Source organism: Strigops habroptila, chromosome 4, assembly GCF_004027225.2.
Source record: "Strigops habroptila isolate Jane chromosome 4, bStrHab1.2.pri, whole genome shotgun sequence".
NCBI classification, from domain to species: Eukaryota; Metazoa; Chordata; class Aves; order Psittaciformes; family Psittacidae; genus Strigops; species Strigops habroptila.
Window position 1 is genome coordinate 39,562,996 of NC_046358.1, and position 23,656 is coordinate 39,586,651.

The window sequence follows — 23,656 nt, forward strand, 5'->3', positions numbered from 1 at the left end:
ACGTGTCCCATCTTGTCACACAAAAGAGACAGGCATACAGCCTCCGAGTTTTGACCTGAAGTGCATGTGCGCCCTCACTGCATGGCCAGATATGCCTTTGTCATGATACATGGGACATATTTTTGCTCATGGGATCATGAGGAGAAGCAAGAAGAAGTGTCTATACCATATACAGCCACGAATAATTCTACCCAGAGGCTGAAAAGCTTTCCAGACAAAATGCTGCCCCCATTGAATAACATTCCATTCTTCCCTTCTGCAGATCAAAACACTTTCCCTTTCTACTCTCAATCCAGCCATCAGGTTACAGGAATAAATTTCAGTACCTCTGATCTGGTGCTTCTAGAAAAAAATGTGCAGATCTGTACAACTCTGTAATACTTTTACTTAGAAGACGGTAACTCTTCACCTCAGGGATTCCATTTGGGATCCCCTGCTCCAAAAATGAAGAAGTCCAGTCCGTTAGTAAACACTGTCTCTTCTTCATGAAGGCATTTCCTTATTCACCAAGGTCAGCTTTCCCTGAGATTTTTTTTCTTTCTTTTCAGGCCTCTGCCCTCCCACACACAGGCTCGGTGCTTCAACTGTAAGGACAGAAACAAGCACCAGACGTGCAAGCAAGTGTTATAACATGTTTTATGCTGAACAGTGAAATCATATGTCTGCAGAGTAAAACACTGCCTAATTATATGAGTAGTGGTCTTTAGTGTTCTGCAGCCAGTGTAATCCTTTATGATCCACTTCAAGAACAAAATGCTCCCCTTATAAATAATGTTTGAGACTCTATGCTGCCCTTTTGAGCAGTAAGGATTTCTTCAGCAGCTTGCTGCTCCCACAGAAGAAGGATTTCTTTTCCTGTAATAATACTGTTTCCAGGTCAGTAATGGGCATCAACATGAGCTGCAACACTAGTTGAAAATCAGGCTTTGAAGTACTGGATATTCACAGGAGCTCTTTTTTGATGTCCGGAAGCAGTTGTTAAAAATTACTCATTCACTCCACTTTATTGTGTGCATTTCTATATTGTTAATATGATATAAAACATTCCTGCACCATGAAGAAAAGTTTTAATATTTAATCCTATCTTTTCCATTCTTGGCACATCGCAAATCTCTTAGAGACACATTAGACATAGCCAACCTTAATGTCACTTAGCTGCAACTTCCACAAGTTTTTAAAAGTTATTTGCACTTTTCTTGTGTACCCATTTCTTATGGAAGTAAAACTTTTCTTCCTACTGTTAATTGTCCATTTCCAGAATCTCCTTTATCAAAATCCAGTGTTAGTGGACCTCTGAGAAATTCTCACATGTCAAATTACTTATTGCCTGCAATGTAGAATTGACTTCCTTGCTTTCTTCCAGAATACCTAAAGATATACATGTAGTAACCATAAAAGAGACTCAACTGGCAGAAGACCTATTGATGCTCAAGGCACAGCTTGTAAGCAATTAAAAAAAAATAAATATGCAGACACTTATTTCAGCCTGAACCATTGATACTAATGGTATCAATAATATATATTGGTATCAGTCTGTAGCACGCTTCCATTTCTGAATTAATCCTATCCACAGTGTTAAGAGGAAGAAACAAAATTCCACAGTTCCCTGAACAGTTTTGCATGATTTTTGATGTAAAACTCCTGATTAGTAACTTCCAGGGATTTTTCCCTCTAGTAAATAACTGATGCTCACTACCGATGGACTGTGCTACAGCCATAATCTTACTGTCTATTATGATCTCCAAAGAATCTGATTCAATCTTTCTGTCCTAGATGTTGACTCCCACTGCTTCACTGCAGGTGAATTTCAACATACTCAATATCACAATATTCAGTATCACATATAACAAACCTGATCACAGCTGAAGATTGACCATCTGCTGTGGTGTATCCTTTAATCAGGGTTTGTTCATCCATCTAAAACCACAGCTGTTACTGACCCACCCATAACATTTTTGTTGCAAAGCTCATGTTGAAATTGACTATATCCACTAACATCCATAAAATTAGTGAATTGGTCTACTCCACAAGAAACTTCAGATCTCAGGACTCTGGTGGACTTCATCAGTGCACAGCCTTGCAGCAAGGAAGGCCAACTTCTTTGTTAATTTAGTCTAGTTACAGTATAATGAGTTCTATTAACTAGACTGTATGCAGCAGGTACCTCCTCTTTCCAACACCTGTGAGATTGCATCAGGACTACCGAGTCCAGTTTGGGGCTCTCCAGCACAAGAAACACAGGAACATACTGGAGCAAGCCACTGCAGAAAGCCATGAAGACACATAGAGGATTACACTAGACAATGTACCAGGAGAGGCTGAGAGAACTAGGCTAGTTCAGCCATAAGAACTGCAGGTAAAAGAGAGCTCTCATTTCTTTCTACAGCTGTCTAGTGGAACATTCCAAAGAAGATGGAGTCAGACCCTTTTCAGAGGTGTACAGTTGTAGGACAAGAGGCAAAGACACAAGCTGGAATACTGGAAACTCCAACTGAACATTAGGAAAACTTTTTTTGTCATGAGGTGGTCAAATACTACAGGCTGGTCAGGGACATTGTGGAACTTCCATCCACGGAGATATTCAAAACCTAACTGGGTATAGTACTGGACAACCTGCTCTAACTGACCCTGCTTCAGAAGTGGGGGTTGGACTAGGTGATCCCCACAGGTCCCTGCTAACCTCAGATATTCTGGGATTTGAAGCAAGCCATAGCCTAAGCCTCTAATGACATCACACAGTAAGCCTAGGACCTGTTCAAGACTGTGATACACATTCCAACCTAAAAATAAATCAGACTGTTTCCTCCTTTTCCAAATATACTGTGGAACAAATCAAGCTTCCTTTCACTCTCTTTCCAAAACATTCCTTCAGGCTTCTGAGCTGTATTTAGCTCATTCATAAGTCTACACAGTGAGATTAGTATACAGTGTTTTTCTAGAATACCAACACCATTTTCCTTCTCAAGGTCCTAGGAAATGTGGCCATCCAAATTTCAATTTCCCCTCCTGGAACCCTCCAAATCTCTCCTCCTGATAAAAGACCTGATTATCAGATCTCGATTAGGTATAGATACAAACCTTCTGATGAACAGCATTCCACAATTAATTTCTTTTTCCCCTCCCCTTCCTTAAAAAATCAACATGATTGGAAATGTTTCAAGCTAGAGAAACTTATGCAGAGAAAACTGTATACCTGCTGCTACCTCAATAAATCAGAAGCCTTTCTAATAGTGCCAAGTTTATGCTGATACAACAGAAAAATGCGTCTTCAAATACTTGTGTATCTAATTAATTACACTTACACAAATGATAGTATTTCTGCTGGTATGCAAACTTAGGTATTTATCAAAACCATTATTATGAACTACTTTTTTTCTTCAAAAATAACATAAATACAGGCATTATAGTGGACTGATATTACATACCTTTGACAAAAGTTATTAACACATATTTTGACTATATGACCTCTAAATTAATGTCCATATCACTATTAGCTGGTTTTGTTTACTGTTATGATGTATAAAATAGATTGTATCCCAGTTTAAAAATAGTATAATACACACCGAAGTTCACACATGTTCACTGCAATGTTCAAGTCATCGCCGCAATTAATTTTATGCCACTGGGGTTTCACCAATCAAAATAATACTGAAGCATTTCATTTTGCTGAATTCAGCCTGTTTAATATCCACTTTGCTTGATGGTAAAAAAATCAAACTTCAAATATGAGTGTAAAATTAACTACTATGTTACAAAAAACCCTTTCTAACAAATGAATGACAAACAGCAATTAAAATTATGAACTCTCCAAAGCAGGGACTCTTCCTTTTTTTTTTCAAGGCATCAAATGGTATGATGTCTTGTCCATACAGTCCCAATAAGGTCTTTCTTAGTCATATCAACACGTGACGAAAATACATTATGAGCAGTGTAATTAAGCTGTGACACATCTCATAACCATTCATGAAGTGTGCTGAAAATAATAGTAGCCAAAACTGCTCAGCTGAGGCCATTTTCTCCAACAGTTTTCTAAGAGACAATCACCACACATACTTGCTAAAGGTTCCAGAAACATCCCACACAACAATGCAAGATCAGGTATATTGGATCAAACCAGTGTATCCCATGTCCAACAAGCCCCAAAAGCAGTTGCAAGAACAATGTAACAATACTGACATATATGATAATGCTATATGATATATATACTGCATATATGACATGCACCTGCAGCCTCCAATCATTTTCAATGCATCCACTTCCTCAGATAGGTATGTGCTTAACAACATTCAGTGGATTTCTCAGCCATTAATTTGTCCCATCTTCTCCCTATTTCATGAAAGCTTTTCACACCCTGAGACACTTGAAAGACATCATTTGCTCTTACAGGCACTCAGCATCCCAATCAACCAAGCACACAGAAAAGTAAAGATTGGTAATACATGATATTTTAAAATTTTTTTATTGACACAAATATTCAGATTAGCAACAGTAAATGTACTAAGACATCCACTACGTAACCGAGTGACAAAGGACAAAAACCCTGTGCCCAGCCCCCAAAGTCTTACAGTGCAAGTATCAGATAAGAGATAGGAAACTATTTAGAAGCAGTAAGGCAACAGCAGGTAGCAGCACAAGAAGTGATATCTTATTAGAAGTAGCTTGATGGTGTCATGCTTTTGTAGGCATTTCAGGTAAGGAACTTCCTGAGAAGAGAGAGATGAACTCAAAATGTGAGGCTACGAAGGAGTACTCCTCCAAGTATAAGGTATCAAACAAATGCACATTTGCAAATACAGTAAATGGGCAACAGGGCTGGTGTTATAACTTGAAGGAAAACCTTGACAAAGAGAAATTGGTAAGGTACCATTTGAGCGAAGAAGGGCTTGAAACTTAGGACAAGTTACTAATATTTCATACACCAGAGAAGGGAGGCCAGTGGGGATATAAAAACACAGTCTGTCACTCTGAAAATTATCTCTGTAAGAAGATTCCTGACAGATATGACTGGAGAAAGAGTAATCCTCGATGGTAGTGAGGGTAAGCATGTAACTGAAGAGTAGGCAGGAAAACAGGGATGTTAGGCAGAAAAAGGCTGAAAGACTTAATGTAGTCCAAATGCAAAGATCTTAAGAACAAAACAAAATAGTTATACTAGGTCAGTAAGAAAAAATGTAGCACAGATAGAGTGTTCCTTTCCATGATATCCCATGTCAGCATCCATCAGTCAGCTGTGGAAAAACTTCGTGAAGTTGAGTTGCATCATCACTATCACATATAATAGCTCCTCAGAGACATAACAGTAATGCCTCATCCATTTTTGAACCTCTTCATATTTTGACCTCTAAAACATCTTTCCGCAAAGAATTCCACTATTCAATTACGTTATGCTGCAGGGAAGAGGGGGAGCACACAAAAAAAGCCTCAAAACCAACAAAAACCAACTGCCGTTAAATGTTTTAAAACTGTTTCCTGAGAATTACATAGGATTTTTCCTTGTTCTCGTAACAGAGTTAACGAGTAATTGTTCCCTGATTGCTTTCTTGAGGTCTTGCATGATGTTATAGCCAATTCCCCTCAGTCACGTCTTTTCCAAGATGAAGTATTTTACTTTATTTAACTTTTCCTTTGACAAAACTCCTTCCATATATCTCATCAGCCTTCATACTCTTATCTCAAACTACAGTATTTTTTTTGAAATTGTGATAACAAAACTACACACAATACACAGACTGCACACACTGCGGATTTATGGATTGGCATAATTATATCAATGTTCATGTTTTCTGTTTGTTTTTCTATTTCTTTCCTTCTAATACCAAATACTCTATTTGCCTTTTTAAATACTAAGCTATGAGGGAAAGGTCTGTACCAGTAAGATTGCCAAATTACATACCTGTCCTAACAGGCAATACAGCAGTGTTGTCCTGAAAAGTAGATGGAGGGCTTGGTAAAAACTCTACGAGATCTGTTTTGACTAAGGAAGTCTAAGCTAGGCAATAAAGGAGGAGATGACAGAGAAGCAAGACTATAGTTTCACAGAGTTAGAAATACCACAAGCCTACGAATCATCTGCAAAAAAGTGATACTTAAATTGTGTTTCCACATAAGATTATGCAAAGATGAAGAGCAGAATAAGGAAAAAAAAGGGGGTGGCTGAGAGACAACACGTTGCAGAACTCCCACACAAAGCTGGATAGCGAATGAGAAAGATCCTTCAAAGGATGCACTGAAGAAGTGATCAAAGTATCCAAAGACAGCAAAAAGAGGACATTTGCCACAAAGTCACCGGGCAAAAGAACAGGGACATGGCCAACACTTTTTACAGCTGACTGGCAGGTTGAGAGGATCAAACCTTAATATCTAAATTCACATAATGATATAGAAATCCATATGTTGGCATGGAGAGACTTAGAAGCAACCCAGTGGAATCACCCCACTTAGTCGTATATGCCTTTGCTCTGCCTTTTAATATGCCCTTAGCACTACTGCTCATCACAGCGATGCACTCTGCATTTGTGCTTGCTTCTGCTTTAGTAGCACAGGGCTATAGCATGACACTAAGAAGCTCATGTGATTGCAATGCCTAGAGCTTTTCATACAGCAAATGAATTTGCCTTATACAGACTTCTGAGCAGAAGTTAGTACTGAGCTAGTGTGAGCTACTGAGTTCCAGTTACTCAACTGGAACTGAGTAATACACCGCTTAGTGAGACACAGCTCCTGACTCTACCAGGAACTGGACTACAAGTGGAAGAGTGGCCCCATTGCTATGGATCTGCATCCCCTTTTCCCCACCCATTCCCAGATCATTTAACCAGGTTAACCACCTTCTGCTAAGCTCTCTCTCCCCATGGAAGGAAAGTACTGAAAAATTTAATACAGTTTCCTACACTAAATTCTCTTCAAAGTATCTGTCCATGAAGTGGGATGGTCTAGATCAAAATTACTGTTTAAAAATTATTCTGGACCCTCCCATTCCTCTCTAATTTGCATTCACATCTCCCATGAGAACTGTTTTGTGGATGTGTTACAGATCGCGTAACAGCCAAAATGGGTAAAAACCTCTGTATTTGTTTTCCAAAGGTTACACATGCGCACACACATACTCACATGCACTTCTACATATCAGTGACTTCTGAAAGTACAAATGGAAATGACACAGTAATCTTCCAAGCATTCTGGTTTCTTTTTCATTGCACACAGAGAGGAAGAAAAAAAAAATCAAAAAAAAAAACCCAGGCATTCTTAGCTAATATACTTTAGTTATTAAAACTTTCTGCCCCTTAGAAAATAGATTAATTAGAATTAGCTCCCACTTTGACAAATTTCTGTATAGCATTCATAGCAGTAATGTGTTAACAAAAAAAAAAAAAAGGAAAAATCAACAGATACATTTTCTTAAATAAAGGACGTGCATAAAACAAAGTCAGGCACTCGGTTCCTCTTTCATTCCATATGATACACAGCTGCGTCAATCCCATCAGGAAACAGGCAACAGGAAATTCTTAACATTCTGAAGAGAAATCTAAAGATGTGTCTCATCACCCTTCCTCCTAAAAGTGCTTTTCGATTGTCTAAAAGCCATTTACACCAGTTCTAAAATTATTAATTACTTTCCTCAGCTTTTAAGCAGCTATAGGCCTCATTAAGTAACTAACAAGAAGTCAAAAGTATATTTATTTGTAAGTTGCCTTCACTTTTTCATTTCCTCCAGCCTGAAATATAAATCATAAGGAAACCTTGACATCTATAGACAAAATCAAAGCCAAGTACCCTAGCTATTGGAAAATGTTCCTTCATAATGTGCTGCTCCTCTGTTATTTGTGTTTCTAACTACAGCTCTTGCATATATAATTCCATTATACTTTTATAAATCACCATTTTGAAAAATGCTTTTGAACCATTAATATATTTTCCTGGTTAAAATTCTTTGAGATGTTCTTAACAAGAGTCTTAGATAATGAATTTGGGCAAACTCTGGAACAGTCTTTACAGTATTATCATTCTCATTAATTTTCAGAACTACCCACTGTGTTGAGATGATTGTCATGGGCCTAAGACTTCAATTTGGCTAAATATTTTTGCATATATTTCAACATATAAGTAACTAACAGATGTTTAAAATGTTGAGTTCACATTCTAGAAATGGTTAAATGTTTACTGTAATATCATAATTTGGTTTTGCACTCATTTTTATTTTGCTGCTTCTATCTTTAAACACTCTGTTAGAGTCCTGGTTGGCTGTAGACAAAATGCTTTAAACCACCTTCAAAAGAAAACAAAACATACTCGATTTAGTAAATACAGCTGTGCTTTTCAAGAAAAAAAAAACAAAACAACAAACAAAACAAAACACTTAACAGTACCACAAATGAAAAATAAAGAAAAGAAAACACTTCATGCTAGAAATGTTACATTTACCTAAGGTCCAGACTTCACGTAAACCATTTAAAATTGTTTGCATAATAAAAGATTTTAAATTCATATTTATATTCTCTTTAGAAACCTAATACATTCTGCTGTCTTACATCATTACTAGAAGGCTATATTAGATGAAAAAAAAATACTTTTAAAATGTTAATACACAGCATATACAGTATCTTACTTTAGTCCAGATTATTATTCTTTGCTTTTTTTTTTTGTTATCTTTGAAGGCTGCTTCTGTTTCCATTGTTTCATCCTTAACCATTCACATTTCAGAGCAATAAGTATTTCATTACTGGTTTATCTGTCCAGAGGCTTGAGAAGCAGTAACAATTAACCCTCCCTTCACAGTGATTGATACAGGCTTTGCTTTCAATTTGTTCCACTACACAGATCATGAAATTCTGAATGCGATCATCCTTATTGACCTACACTTTCAAACACACGGCTACAATGAGATGAAAGTAATTATTAAAAGGAATACAGGACTACTCAATGCTGAAACAAAGTCTTGAAAAATCTTCTAGATGACCTTCTCATAAAACTAGCATTATTTGATGTGAAATAAAGTGATGGATTTGTTTCATAATCTGGAAATATTAAATTTAAATCTGATCAAGGTACGATATCATTATTATCATATAAGTCTATATCATATCAGTTCATATCTGACCCAATAGACAGTGACTTCAACCAGAGTAATCATAGTAGGATCAGGCCCTATGTATTTTAAAAGTTCCTCTGTCAGCTTTATTTTACACCAGCTCTGTTCGAAATGTTGTGTTAAGAATGACAAGACTGTAATTACTATTCTACTATAGTCTGTGTCAAAAAGACACTGTTTCTTTTTAAGATCCTGGACTTCTTGAGGCACCTAATGTAAATAAGTACATAGGAAATTCAGACTGCTAAGGAAAAATGAGAAACTCAAGTCAGATTTCCATCATCGGCTGAGATGAACCAAGACCTATATATATACCACTGCTGGAGACTTACTGCAGTGAAAAACATGTATTTTTCATAAACCTTTAAGAAACAACCTTACCAAAATATTAATTTCTTGTAATTGATACATTTTTGACAAATGCAAAAGGATTGGCAGGTGAACAGTAATGACAGAACTATTTAAAATATGGGTTGCAGTCAAAGAAAAATCAGGATAGAAAACTGTACAGAAGGATGTTCTTACAGGCCTGAGGCTCTAATCGCAAAACAGAGTGATGGAGATGAACCAATACTGCATGGATTAGCAATGAATTATTTTGAACTATAATCATGTGCCAGCACAAAGGGGAGGTAAAAACTAGCCATTACTCACAAGCTGATCTGCAGATAAGAAGAAAAAAATAAGTAAAAAGGGGAAAAAATTTATATGCTAAACTGAGTCGGGAGAATAATGAAAATCTAAAATGTTACACTTCAAGTAACATTCTATTTAATGTCTTTCATGTACTGTATAATATCAAGTATTTACACAATACAATTTGTAAGATGCTGAGGCTAAAGCAGGGTTAAATCAGACAACTCTTCTGTAAATTAGTACTGCATAATAATATGTGCTGAAAAATATCCTAATAGAAGAGTTATTTTTAAAATAACACACACGGGTACTAATTTCTCCCGCTGCAAAACTGCAGGAAATATACATATACGTACACATGCATAGGTAAAGATAGGTACAGATATATGCAAATATGTATATGCACATGCACACTTATGTATACATATGCATATATAATAAAGGATTTAATTTCCATTAGTCCATCTGAAAGCAAAGCACCACCATCTTAAGAGTCAATGTTAGTTTTCCCACTCGGGGCGGGGGGGGGCGGGAAATACAAAAAAACTAATTTTGTGAGAAAAGAAAAATCAAAACTGCTATCCACAAAGATTCCTGAGATTCTTATGAACAGACTGTTTAAATGAAGAGCACTTTAATCAGTAGAGGAATCCTCACGTTTCTAATGTCTTGCTGTGCATTCTGCAGGTTATAGTAGCAGCTGGTAGAGGTCATATATCTTTTGTGAGCATCCCAAAAAGGCTCACTGCCAGACTGTTAAATTATGAATAAGCAATGAACAAAAGAATGCAGATACGGTGGTGACAAGATAATCCAAGCAAATTTATCTATGACAAATTTCACAGGATTAACAAATTACATTTACACAGAACAATAAAAATGTGCAAAAAAAAGGATGAGCCTACTTTTCCCTCACAGCATTAGAGGGGAAAAATTGCCATTCCAATGCATGTATTTACATTTAACTTTACCTAAAGTAAGACATTTATAGCTTGCTGAAGACAAGCAACTAGCGTTATTTCCTTTCAAGCAAATACATATACTGTGTCTATCTACATATGCCTCCACTTTGTGGTATACATGTATACAAGTCAGTAGAAAATCTTTTAAAGTTTTCCTCACAATTACTAAAAAACAGAGTAAATATAACAGAATTCTAAATTTGCTTTTCAGGTAGAATATTCTGCCATTCTCTCACAGTTAAAAGACACTTCCTTCATTTTGGGGTTTGCTCCTATTTGAACTGAACAAATATCGTAATACATGATAATTGCTACAAGAAAAAAATAAGTCATGAATAGGACTTAAATACTTTTTTTTTTTCAGTAGTATCACAAAAACATTAAGAAACAAACAAAAAAAAAAAAAAACAAAAAAACATCACTCCGAGAAGATTCCTAAATCCAGAATCTAAATACTGTATGTTCCTAAAGATGCACATTCAGTATGTCAAATAATTTTGGAGGGAAGAAGAAGGGATTTGCAGTGTTTGGTATATCCTACAGTCTCCTATTCTGGTCTTGAGAAGTGATACAAAAACAGAAATTGAAAAACACCCCTCAAATAGCATGGAATAACAGTTTCCAAATCATGGTTCTGTAGAGAAGCACTTTTCTTCCCATTAACAAAGGAATAAAAGGAAAGACAGCACCACTTAGTTTTCAAATTTGAGTGTAAGCAGAGCGATTGATAAAAGGAACAGCAAATATGTTTGAAAGATCTGGAATCTGCTGTATCTTTTCCATCACGCTTCTCATCTGAAGTCTGTATTTTATGTCACCTCCATTTATTTCTTCTTGTTTTTTAATCTGGAACAGTTGTTTAGTAAAAAGAGATCTTGAATAAAAATAGGCCTTCTGAAATCATATCTATATCATTTATGTATCAAATATATGTTCTTGTTACAGAGCTCTGCCTACAAACAGGAAACCTCACTATTAAAGTGAACATCCAATTAATTAAGATACTTTAGTAAACTACTTGGATCCTTCAAACACTGCTACTTGAGTACCATTTATCTAGCTCATTCAGCCGTTGAAAAAAATTACTGTACTTTTGATTTTCCACAAGAAATGCAAGTTTTGTTGTGAAACTGAACAGCAACTCAGAAAGACTGAATATATAAATCAGTCCAAAGCATTTGTTTCTCTTTTTCTGTTCATCTTCTATTTGTTATTTACCAATAGAAAAAAGGTTTGGTTTTTTTACATTTTTTTTTGAGAACCTCCTGTCCATACCGTTAGTAATTTATGCAAAGGTGAAGCAAACATGCCAATCCTACACCTAACTTTAGTCAGACAAACAAGATCAGCTGCCTTTTTTTTTTTTCTTTGGCAGCTGTGAAGGCTGAAGGATAAGTACCACTGGCAGCTATTCTCTTTTTTAAGACTTTTTTCCTTTTTTAATCCCGCTGCCAGCACTGTACAGATTCAGTCACTCAGTTCTTTCTATTGACCTCAACCTTGACCTATGAAGACTGCCCACTTACATTTTTTTCCCACAAAGCAACAAATTCTGCCTCACATCATCTCTAAGAAAAAACAGCCTTCTAAAAAGCATTCTTCTAAAATTTGGTATGTTATACTTTTGCTAAATTAGTTACAGCTTTGGCAGGACAATTCTGAACTACCTAACTCATATAAGCCTAGGCTGCGGGTAAACTGATCATAAATGTGAGTTTGCACATGACTTTCAAATATGAGATGTTAGCAAGAGGGGAAAAAAATCCTTCCCCATCATATCAGTAATGTGCCTAAATTTGAGTAAAACTGTAAGCTTTAGGATTCAACCAAAAATGACTGTTCAAAGACTATTCATTACTCAATAAAATTCAGTTTAAAATAATGTAATGTGTAACGAAGCTGGCTCTAAATTCCTGCTGGAGACAAAATTCCCAGGCAAGTATTTTAAAAGGGGCTTATAGGATTTAGGTGCCCATATTTCACTGAAATGCAGTATGTGTTGGATGCCTAAATCCAATAGGCTCTTCAGAAAATCCAGGCCCCAGAGACATTATTGTAGATTACATACATACATATTATTCAGGCTATATCCTGTAAGTTCACTATATACATATATAAGCCTAACATGCCTGCAGGTAACGGAACAGTACTTCTCCACTTAAATTATTTAACATAAGTGTTGAACTTCTATTATATATCAAGCTAACAGCTAATTTTAAATTGCAATCAAGCCATTCTCTGAAAGCACTTTATTTCAGTGGAGGTTTTGCCTGTAAAAGAAATGTAAAACCCTCTAAGGAAGGCAGTGTAATCTTTGAATACACAAGTCAAAATGGGGGCTGGAATTTTATTCCTAGTGCTTACATTGACATCTTCTGCCACTTCTGCTAGTTCTTAAGAATCTTTTGTGCGCAACTATCTCATCAGTAAAACGTAGAATACTGTTTACAGACCTTTCGAAGCACGCTAAGATATATAAAGAAACATATCTACAGAAATATTCAGTATTAATATAAAAGTCGTCTTCAGATATTATACATCAGTGAGAAGTTCCCTAGAACAGACAAATGACAAGATACAACCAAAGAGTGAAACTCCAAAATGCAACATATAAGAAAGGCTGGGAAAATAGTCTGTAACAAATCTTCGATACTCTGTTTTTGGTAACCCGTTTCAAATTCTTGCTTACATATCACTCGTTCTTTAATGTGCCCAACTCTTGCCGGCATGCAGAGTGCTGGGTAAGGGCCGGCATAACTCTCAGTATCTAGCTGCAGCAGACTGACAGCAGAATTTCCTTAAGGACCGCTCCATTTTTACTTGAGAATCTCAAGACTTTTGCATTCTATAATAACACACAGATGCAAAGTTCACTCCTCCTCTAAGTATGTTAAAGTTTGTCATTGTGATCTCACTGAGAACAAATTTGTATCTATTGAATTATATGGTAAAAATACTTTTATCCTTGCTTGTGATTCCCTGTAGTATACTTTAATTACATGAATAATTTCATTTGGGACTTTTTAAAAATTAAGGTATAACTTGAACTCAAAATTTTCCCAAAGACAGGGTCCAATTCTGCAAGTTACAGATACAAACACTATCCTACCCTTAACATACCTCCTTTGTCCCATGTAATATACTACTATAGCATACAAAATTAACGAATATTTTTACTACTCAAAGTCCTGTTCAAATCAATGGCACAACGGTCCTATTCATTTGACTAGGACTTTGTGTATAGTGAAACTACTGCTAGAGCTAGTCACAGAACAATGCTCTAGTCATATAAGACATGGCAGCAACCATTATATTCTTACTATAGCACATCTTCTTATGCAGCAAAATGCAATATTATTACAAATTATCCTTATTATGCAAAGTCCTATTAAACAAAAAGTCACGCACCTCATTCGCACTAACGGGACTTTGTATGTTAAAGATAACATGCAGTAGCCTTATAAATATTACATAGAAAGAAATTGCCTCTTCTGAAAAAAATGCAATTATTATGAAATGAATTTTAAAAACATTTCCTCTCACGGCCATCAATCTTTGGCAGCTTCCAAAAAAAAAAAAAAAAAAAAAAAAAGGAAAAGATAAAAAAGAAAGCCAAACATTAAGCATAAGCAAACAAACAAACCAACCAAAGAAACAAATGACTGGGATGCAAAATGCAAAGTCTTGGCCATGTACCTTAAAAATATCTTCTGTGTAAAATATAAAAAGAAATTTCCAAGCAGACATCCTGCAGAACAAGTTTGCTCGATTCATTTTGAAACAATGTAACCAATGCTGCAATCTCATCCCACATGAGGTGCTTTTACATCTGCAAGAGCCACTAGTGACAATAATATAAAACGTATTGGATGGACTGACTGAATGTAAGGTTTATTCACATGAGATGAGAGTTCAGGAAACGGTCTCATATCATTAAATTCTAAAAAAACCCAATTACTTCATTGATATCAAATTAAATTCCACCATGTTTGTAAAACCGCTTCATCTTACTGACCTCAATGGGAGCAGAATCAATCCCAAAATGTTAATAAAATGGTAATAGTTATTTTTCATGGCCAGGATCAGTTATTCAAAATACTTATCTTAAAGTAAGTTTTCCAAGAAAGAAGGTATTGTTATAAAGATTGTTTTATGGAAACAAACATTTATTTAAACATTGTACTCTTTAGGAAGGACGCTGATGAAACTGATGCCTAGAACGTCAATTTGCAACAACTGTTTTACATCACTCTCGCAGTAAAATTCCCATCTGGGCTGGCAACTTGTGTGCCAAGTTTCAAACAAATGTGATTTGAAACTGCCAGTATATTAGACTCCGAAATTCAAGTGAGACACTAATAAAGGAGACAGATGTTGACAATATATCCTGATATTCTCTTAAAAATACCTATGGTTCTGGATGCTGTATTAATCGGGTAGCAAAACTCTCTAATTACTTATAACTTATTTATAATATAGCATTAGAATATTAATGCCATTAAACTGGTAGAAAACAAGCTAACTGGATGTAACTTGCAAGAAAAAAAAATAGTTGTGCTGTAAAGAGTGTAGAAACAGTGCTGCAGACAAAACCTTGTTATTCGGAATCCCATTAGTTACTGGAAATATGTGATATAACTTTTGTTGATCAATATTCTTGTGTAAGCTCTAAATAATGTATGATTCCAGTGGAGGAAAATGCAGCAAATCAAATATAGTGGGAGAATGTTTCAAATTATGAAGAGTAGTATGACTGCTAATCCATAAATCAGAAATCAGAAAGATTGTTGTAATGTGGGAGGGCTCTATTTAATAAAGGTCATTATAACTCCTGGCTCTAGAGCTATAACATCTAATATCCTCTCTGGTAGCTCTATGATATGCCCATGCATTACTGTTCTTGTTGACAGTCTGTTGCCTTGGAAATATTTCATTATTTCAGTTTTTCCATTTGTAGACCCTTGGCCTTGTGATATGAAGGCCACCCTATTTCATATTTTCGATTATCATTTAAGCAATCTTCTGGAGCTATTTATATAAAAGCAAGTGTTAGACAATGCATATCATCATTTATCACTGCTGTGTTTAAGCTCATGCTCTAGAAAAAAATGCCAAAATAAAGGGGTTTTTTTCTCTTTCACTTTAAACCAATAGCACTCAATATTACTATATGCTTTACAAATCAATGCTGGCATATCATATGCATGACACTTCTGTGTATTTAATTTTCTTGGGTATATACAGTTGGAAAAAAAAAAACCTAAACTGCTACTGTAACTGGAAAATTTGCTAAGACTCATAGTTAAAAAGAAAATCAAGCAAATGTGTGTAACTTCAAACGTTCTTTAGAAAACCTAAACAGGTGAAAAAAAGTTTCAAAACAAATCAAGTGCTTGGTTGCATCAGAGACTGCTGCTTTTTACAGTTGTTTTGTAACCACTCAGCTTTTGCCTGAAAAAACGTAACACAATCTACTTAAATATTGTGGAAGTGAAGATGAAACAAACAATGTACACAAAGTTCTCTTCCAGGATTCTTAATCCTGTGAACTAGTTTACTGAAGTAGTATCTGAGAAGAGACTGCAAAAACCCTTAGGTAACTGGACTGCGTCTGTGCTCCGAACAGCTTGGCGCACACAGCTGGAAGGATGTGTACAGACAGCTTAGATAAACAGTTACACACAAGACTTCAGGAGCACGTTACATAACTTTCAATAAGATGTACATGAGTGCCTGTTTACTGAAGCGCTGATCGATCTTCTCCAAAACTTTTTTTTTTTTTAAGGAACAAACAGATTGCTGTTATTTCTGCTACAAAAAATGTCATCGGCTTCTACATGTAATATTTATACCTGAACTGTTCAGAGTGTTGTAAAGAGTGATAACAAAGTGAGCCCTAAGGGCAAAAAAACAACTGCTTGGACACTAGGCCAAGTTTGTGGCTATTAGTGTTCTAGGAATTTAGACTACTTTTTTTCCCTGAAATGATTACTCCTCCCACTCCCTACAGGGAAAAACTACTCCGATCCAACCTTTAAAATGACAGCATCAGAGCTGAACAAGAAGATGCTATTAAAGGGCATTAAATTAAATACAGTATATCCTCCTACAACTTCAATCAGAATTTCAGACCAAGTGTTATTTAGTTCAGCTCTCAAGTGGAGCAGAATAACAAATCGCGCACTTTGATTTACCTTCTCCGAATGCCAAATGGAGACAGGTGATAAAGAAAGCACTCATGCACAGGCTATGAAGTTTCCCCTAGAAATTAATTCTATCTTCAAGATTCCTATCTCAGAGAAATTCCCAAAATGGCACACAAATATGCTTCTGCTGGAGAGATTACTGAAGCTATCCTGGCAAATACACTTAGCACTAGTACCATTCTCAGAAAGAAGACAGCAGAATTGTGTGTTGGGAGGGGACACGACAGGACTTATTGATACAAATTGTTTTTCCAACAAAGAACTCTGCAGGAGAGAAGCCTGCTGCTATAAGTGTTATTAACGCAGTAGAAACGCCTCTGCAGCCACTGAAATGGAGATTTTTTTAAAAAAGTAATATTTATAGTTGAAGATGAAAATCTGTAAATTAAGTAATTGACTTCTGAGGATGCAGTGTTTTCCCATTATGTGTATCTCCAAATTCTGCTACATATCAATATATAGCCTTGTCAAAGTGCAACAGTTAATACTAATGCATCTAACACAGCCACACTAATACTTCAGCAGCGAATATGAAATGCATGGTTTTCTGATACCGGGCAGTTTGCTTCCTTGGGAAAAATGGCACAGCTATTAGATAAAATCTGTGGGGTTTGGAAGTTGTACTAGAAATGCTGATCATACTGAAAACATGTAAGTTTAAAATTAGGATTAAAATGAGCCTGATTCCCTAGACTTTATTTTTGTTTAAATATTTTCCAGACTTGTGCTGTGAAATATAAACTGAGTAACACATGATCCAGCTACTTTTAAAAGCTGTCTAAATGTTAATTTCCATTTTTACAACTAACCAGGAACCTTCCTCACCCCTTACCTACTTCACGGGTAGCGCTGAAGTGGGGGGGGAGGAGGGGGAAAAAGCCCACACCAAACCCTCTGGATGCTCTCCGCCTGGGCACACGTATCCTCCAAGTGTAGCAATGGAGCTCTGAGCACTTTGTAAGAATCACCAAGTAACATCACACGAACTTGTACTCTTGTTTCCTACCAGTCACTTCTAGAAAGATTCACTTTACTAGAACAAATCCGCTACGGGCAATTCGTGTCACCAGCAGAGCAGATTAACAGCAAGCACTCTCCCCCAACGAAAGTACATGGGGCAGCCGGCGGGCCGGGAACCAAACGGGGGGTAGCGCGACCCCCCTCCCGTCTCCCGCCTCCCGCCCGGGCCCCGCGCACCGCCTCCCGCCCACCCGCGCACCGGCTCCGCTCTGCCCGCCCCGGGGGGCGCCGGCACCCGCGGCCCGGCGGCGGGTCGCGGGGGCCGGGCCGGGCCGGGCAGCCCAGCGGGCGCAGCTGCCGGTGCGGCCCCCCCGCTCCGGCCTAGCCGCACTTGAACCGCACCGGCGGGGCCGGCCCCTCCGTCCGGCAAGCCGGGCCTGGCGCGGCGCCCCAGCGCCCCCGGAGCCGCCGAGCGGAGGGGGCCGCCCGGGGGGGCTCCCGCCTCCGCGCACACACACACATACACACACACACACATACACACACACGCCCGCTCGCCAACGCGCCCCGCCAAGCACCGGCTCCGGAAAGCCGCGGCGGTGCGGCTGCCGGAGCGGGGCCGCTGCTGCGCGGCTCGCCCTGTGTCTGTGTGTCTGTGCGCGTGTGTCTGTGTGTCTGTGCGTGTGTGTGTCTGTGCGCGGCTGGCGGTACGCACTAGGAGGAACTCCCGGTGCCCGCCTGTGCGAGCAGCGGGTGCCGGCGGCAGGTCCCCCCACCCCGGCATGGCAGCCAGCCCCGGCCCCCGGCGACGGCGGCCCGGCCCGGCCCGCCGCTGCTGCGGCTGCTGCTGCTGCTGCAGGTTCAATAAAGAGAAAGTGTTACCGTTCTCGCCTGGAAGGATCCTGCTGAAAGCTTGGCTTGGTGGGCGCCATCTTCCTGGGATTTTTTTTTTTTTTTTCCTCCTCTCTCCCTTACTTTTCCCCCTCCTGATGTTGGTGTGTGTGGTGTGTCTAGCAGCAGCAGCGGCGGCAGCAATGGCCCTGCTTAGCCAGACAGGCTAAGGAAAAGTACTGAGGCCAAAGCATCGCGGGCTCCCACTCCTCCGCGCAGTCCTGGTGCAGGTTGCTCGCTCGCTCGCTTGCTAGCGCTGCTGCTGCCGCCGTCCATAAGCCGAGGAGCGGAGGGAGCCGGGGCCTCGCCGGCCCCAGAGACATGCCCAGCGCAAGCAGCGGCGGCGGCCGGCGGCGGCGGCGGGGAGAGCGAGCGGCGGCACAGCCCCGGCGGGCAGCCCGGCCGCTGGCATCGCCGGCAGGTGCGACACCGCACACAGACACACACACTCGCGCACACACTCACGCGCACTCACACTCGCACACGCGTGCACACACTCCCGCGCACTCACACGCGCTCACCCCCCCGCGGGCCGGGCTCCGCGGGGTGCCAGGCCGTGGGGCCAGCGGGGCGGGGAGGGGAAGGGAGGAGAGGGGGGAGTCAGAGAGCGCCGGGCCTGGCCGCAGTGGAAGTACCGCTGGGTATTTTCCAGCTGGTTCCCCAGCTCCGCTCCCGCTCTGCGTGCAGGGGACGCAGCCTCCGCTGCCGGCGCAACAACGCCACTCAGTTGCAGTTTCGCACACTTTCCTCCTCGGGAGCCCGGGCTCCAGCAGGGAGCGGGGCTGGGGGTGGCAGGGACCAGGGGCTCCCTCCGCAACTCTAAGGGCGCCGGCGGCGTGTCCCCCGTGAGCCCGGGCGGGGGCCGCCGGCTGGGGGAGGCGAGAACCCCACGGCCCACGGGGCCTTGCCGGGGGGGCCGACGTGGGGCCGGGGGATTCCACGCACCCTCGGCCCTCTCCGAGAGTGCGCGCTGGTACCGGCATAATAAACGGTGTAATCCTGGATACGTTAAGGGAGAGTGATGACCAGCTTTGTTGGGAAAGGGAGTAGCACTTCACGCTGGTTTACTGGAGATTATGAAACTAATCATGAAATAAATGCGCGGGGAAAAGAAACTGCTACCTTAATTGTTCCTTCCAGGACACCGGGAAAACCTGAGCGCTGGAGCTTTTAAAGGAGAAATCACTCCTTCGCGAAAAGCTTTCCATCTCCAAGGTAACTTTGTGGCTGCTCTTCTGCCGCCTTGGAGGTGCAGCTTCCTGGGCCTGATCCTGCTCCCAGGGAAAATCCCGCGGGGAAACGAGCAAGCCCCGAAAGGCGGGAGGATTTATTCACGAGAAACGTTTCCGCGACAGTTCCAAAAGTTTGGGGGGGGGGTTGAGCGCGTGTGAGCCGCAGGGCAGAGCCGGCGGGGGAGAAGTTACCAAAGCACCTGGAAGTTTGGCTGCGGGGCGTCGTCCGCGCACCGGGGGGCTCTCCCCGCAGGAGGCAACCGGGCCGGCGTAACTTTGCGCGGAGCCCCGAGGGCTAGGGGGGAGAGAGGCAGAGCCGCCGCCTGCACTGCCCTCCGCACGTGCGGGCTCTGCTTGGCCTTTGCGCACGTGCGCAGCCGCCTCGGCCCCGCGCCGGCGGTATCGGGGACTGCTGGAGGCGGCCGGGTGCAGGCGGAGGTGAAGAACTGGATGGGGGGAGACACGTCTAGGAAGTACCACCTGCCGTTCCCTGCCGGCAAAGCTGCCTCCTCCCCCCGGAAAGGGGAAAAAACGGGGGGGACGTTAACAGGTGTCACCTCGGCTTTGGCAATAGCTTAAGAAGGCGTCGGGGTCTGCTGTATTTTATGAATTTCCAGACAGCACGAAGAAAAATCGTTCGATGTAAAGCACGCTGTCTTGTCGATAATATACAGACAAAATTTGGAAGAAGTGCAAAAATTTTTCCCGGTGTCAGGTCACTGTGCGAGACATCCAGGCTGGTCGGGATTCCTATTAGGCAAAGCACTTGGCTATCTGCTACGCGCTATTTGGATTAGAGGTGTTAGTAGTTTGTCAGAGGAGTACTGTTTTTGTAACTTCGTCCTGATTACAGACTGACATAATCAAACCATTAAACGCGAAGTACTAAAAAATTGCATGCTGCCTTGTCTATATATTTCTGTTTAACTGAAAGTCTCCAGAGGTCTCTTTCATTTGTCTAAAAGCCAATCTGACATTTCTGACCCTTGACTTCCCCACTTCACAGACTAAACTATTGTGATTGCTGCCTGTACTTCCTCGTTAAAGTGTCCGTCAGTTTCCATTGTAATTTAAATCTCTTATAAGTGACAAAAATCATACAGAAACGATGAAAAGAAATAAACTTTAATCCATTCTTTATAGCTCTCACATTCAAGCTTTTTTTTTTTTAATATATATTTATATGAGAAAGATCGGTGTGTTTGCTTGAGCAAAACAAGACTCGTGCTTAGTTTCAAATGTTTCTTAGCTAAGTAAGTGCTTAGGCATCATCAGGTATTATTTCAGGAGTATCAGCTTCCTATTATTTTTTTCATTTTTCATTTTATGAAACCTACAAAAGTTATCACCAAACGTTTTCTATCATGGGCATCAAATGGAAAATATATCATGTGTTTTCCAAAACTATAGGAAGCAACTCAAAGTTGCTGAACAACAAAACAGGCAGTGGTTGATTATCTAAACCTGGCTCCTAAACCAATTAAGTTTGAAACATTACGCTGAAACTTCCTTTTTTTTTTTTTTTTTTTTTTTAAGTTCGTAAAGGTATTTAGTTCGGCTATTTGAGATTATACCGCATTTTTCACAGTATTTAATTTAACGCAATAGTGGAAAGCAAGATACTTGGGACAGTGCCCTTTTTGTTGCATTTAGAGAAATGTAAATGTTTTGTTCCGATTTCAGCCTACATCTATCTGTTGTCATCGACTTTTTTTTGAGGATTCAGCTTCGGTTCTAAGCTTATGACAGAAGAAACTAACAGACTCAAACTTCGGGTTTGAAATGCAAAGAAATGGCAGGTAATTAATTAAGCTTCATGTTAATATCAGCACATATCGATGAATTGTTAGGGGGATAGGGAAAGTCTTTAAACTTCCTTATGACTTACTGCCAACTTTCTACGCTTTGCTTCCTAAAGGCGCTCTCTGTGAATTTCCTGCATTTGCATTAGAATGCATTTAAGATGGAAAAAAAAACCCAACCCCACAACCCAGTGCTGAGTATACTTAGGGGTTCGTGCTGTATTTCCCTGTAGTAACAGGTGACACGATAATACTGTTAAACTACAATGTGGAATTGCAAGTGTGCAACCCCAAGTGAAAATTGTTCCCTTTCTTGCTTGAAAGCAAATTATCAATCAGCATACCATGATCAATTATCCCCTTGGCTGCCACACAGTGGGATTTGCACAAGGCATTGACATTGAGAAATTCCTCTTTAGAAGGGATGAGCGGACAGGATCCCAAACTTTGCAGCAGCCAAGCTAAGCTGCCGGGGTCTCATTTTTATTTTTCTTTTTTTTTTTTTTTTTTTTTTTTTGGGGGGGGGTGTATTTTTTTCTATTGTTTCTTCCCAGCTCATCCGAGACAAAACTAGGAGATTGTGTTTACTTCTCAGTGCATTTTAAAAGATGCTGTATTTAAAAACAAAGAAAAAAGAAAAAAAAAGGAAAAAAACCCTCCCTTCCAACCAAGCTCCCCCCAACAAACAGCAAAAACAGATTAAAAAAGAAAATAAAGAAAAGGAAAACAAAGAAGCACAAAAGCACAAAGAAAAAGCAGTGAGGGAGCCTCAGGAAGAGCCGCACACCCCTCTCCCCCTCGGTGCTCACCGTTGTTGGTAGGAGGTGATGCCCTGGACGTTTTGCGGGTTGCCGTTGGCCGCGGCGCCGGCTCGCCCCATGCCCGGCGCCGCCGGCACCCCCCCGGCCGCCCCGCCGGCCGCCGCCGCCGTCACCTGCACGCTGAAATCCGGGAAGATCCTGATCATCCCCGCGGTTCAGCACCCGGCGAGTCTCGGCAAAGCGGTGCAGCAGCAGCAGCGGCTCTCCCTCCGGCGGCTGCAGCAGCGGAGCCAGGCACGCTGCAATCCCATTAGTGAGTGGCGGCCACTGAGAGAGAGTGAGGAAGGGCGCTTTGATGTGCGCTGCTGGGCTGAGATCGAGAGGAGTTTGGGGGGGCTGGGGGTAAGGAGGGGGGGAATTTTAACTGAATTGCAAACATGCAACGCGTAAAGATGGAGGGGGGAGGGGGGGAAGAAGGGGAAGAGGAAGAATATCAGAGCTACCAAAAAAAAAAAAAAAAAAGGTACGTCTAATACCACTGGAGCTGTAGATGTAAGAGAAAAATCCAAGCTGAGGAGGGACAGGGAGGAGAGAGGGGGGCGCAATTACTTTAGCGGTGCAGTGAAAATGATGAGCAGCAAATGTTGCCTTTTTTCCCTCCTCCTTCTCGTCCCTCCACCCCCCACCCTCCACCCAAAATGCAAGTCTTAGAGGATTTCTCTGTCTCAATGAAGTAATAATAAAGGCGGCTGACCACAGTCTGGGCTAGAGCCAACTGTGCGGGGGGGGAGGGGGAAGAATATCCCTGCTCCCAGAGTCCTGAGGAGAAGAGGAAGAGTGAAGGATTGTTGCAGCACAAGTTCTTGCTCTTGGTAACTTGCTTTTGCTTTTGCTCCCCTCTTACCCCCCCCCCCCCCCCTTTTCTTTCTTTCTATGAAGGGACGGTTTTCACCAGCGAGAAAATGCGCCGCTTTTCTGCAATGGCAGAGTTTGTTCCCTATTATAGGAGCTGACTCTCCTCCCCTCCTAGTGTGCAGCAATGTTATTGCTAGTCAAACTTGTAAGGTGTGTGGTGCCTGTGCACGCACTGATCCCTGCTGCTGCTTCAACATATCAAT

General features: G+C 40.7%; 1 protein-coding gene across 5 annotated transcripts in view; it reads right to left on the reverse strand.

Annotated features, from left to right (window-relative positions):
- NPAS3 (neuronal PAS domain protein 3) overlaps positions 1 to 23,404 on the reverse strand; it is a 614,400-nt gene extending 590,996 nt beyond the window's left edge. The window contains exons 1-2 of one of the 5 annotated variants that reach the window (XM_030482076.1): positions 23,075 to 23,404; positions 22,587 to 22,865 (exon numbers count right to left, since the gene is read on the reverse strand). In XM_030482076.1, the coding sequence (XP_030337936.1) occupies positions 22,587 to 22,744 (158 nt within the window). In that variant the 5' untranslated portion in view covers positions 22,745 to 22,865; positions 23,075 to 23,404. Of the gene's footprint in view, positions 1 to 18,734; positions 19,195 to 22,586 lie in introns of those variants that run through there. The other 4 variants (XM_030482078.1, XM_030482079.1, XM_030482081.1 and 1 more) reach the window with 4 other exon arrangements.
- Between the last annotated feature and the right edge of the window lie 252 nt (positions 23,405 to 23,656).